General features: G+C 59.8%; 1 protein-coding gene across 1 annotated transcript in view; it reads left to right on the top strand.

Annotated features, from left to right (window-relative positions):
• The window catches only part of ETH_00039090 (Ras family domain-containing protein, putative), a gene marked incomplete at both ends in the record, with an annotated part of 562 nt that extends 193 nt beyond the window's left edge, over window positions 1–369 (top strand). Inside the window, 2 exons of the mRNA XM_013375359.1 lie at window positions 51–245; window positions 326–369. Coding sequence (XP_013230813.1) covers window positions 51–245; window positions 326–369 — 239 coding nt within the window. The remainder of the gene's footprint in view (window positions 1–50; window positions 246–325) is intronic.
• Between the last annotated feature and the right edge of the window lie 208 nt (window positions 370–577).

Raw genomic sequence — 577 nt, 5'->3', positions numbered from 1 at the left:
CCCTCCTGCTCCTGCTGCTGCTGCTGCTGCTGCTTGTGCTGCTGCTGCAGCGCGGCGCCCCCGCAACTTGGTGTTGTCGGTGTGTGACTTCAAGCTGCAGCAGCAGCAGCAGCAGCAGCAGCAGGGGCTTACTGACAGCGGCCGCGTCGGCAGCAAATTAATTGTCGGCAGAGGCACTCAGCTGCTGCTGCACGGGGGCGCCGACGAGTTTGGCTGCTACAGCGACTTGCATGCAATTGAGCTCGGTGAGGGTTTAGGGTTTAGGGTTTAGGGTTTAGGGTTTAGGGTTTAGGGTTTAGGGTTTGGGGTGAGGGCTTGGCCGCAGGCCCGGGCAGGGTTTCGGGCGGCGCAGGAGACTTCCGGGCGTAGAAGCGCGCAGGGCCTTTTGCTGCGCCAGCAGCGTCTAGGGTTTAGGGTTTAGGGTTTAGGGTTTAGGGTTTAGGGTTTAGGGTTTAGGGTTTGCATGCAGAGAAGGCGGCCTGCCGGGAGCTGCGGGTGGGAGGGTTTTCAAAACCCACTGGCCGCTACGGCCATTCCCTTTTGGCTTATAAAGATGCAGCAGTTCTTTTCGGGGGTT

This window comes from Eimeria tenella, genomic scaffold (assembly GCF_000499545.2).
Source record: "Eimeria tenella Houghton genomic scaffold, Eth_scaff2703, whole genome shotgun sequence".
Lineage (NCBI taxonomy): Eukaryota > Apicomplexa > Conoidasida > Eucoccidiorida > Eimeriidae > Eimeria > Eimeria tenella.
Note: the sequence above shows the minus strand (reverse complement) of the source record. Positions and strands in the feature narration are given on the sequence as shown.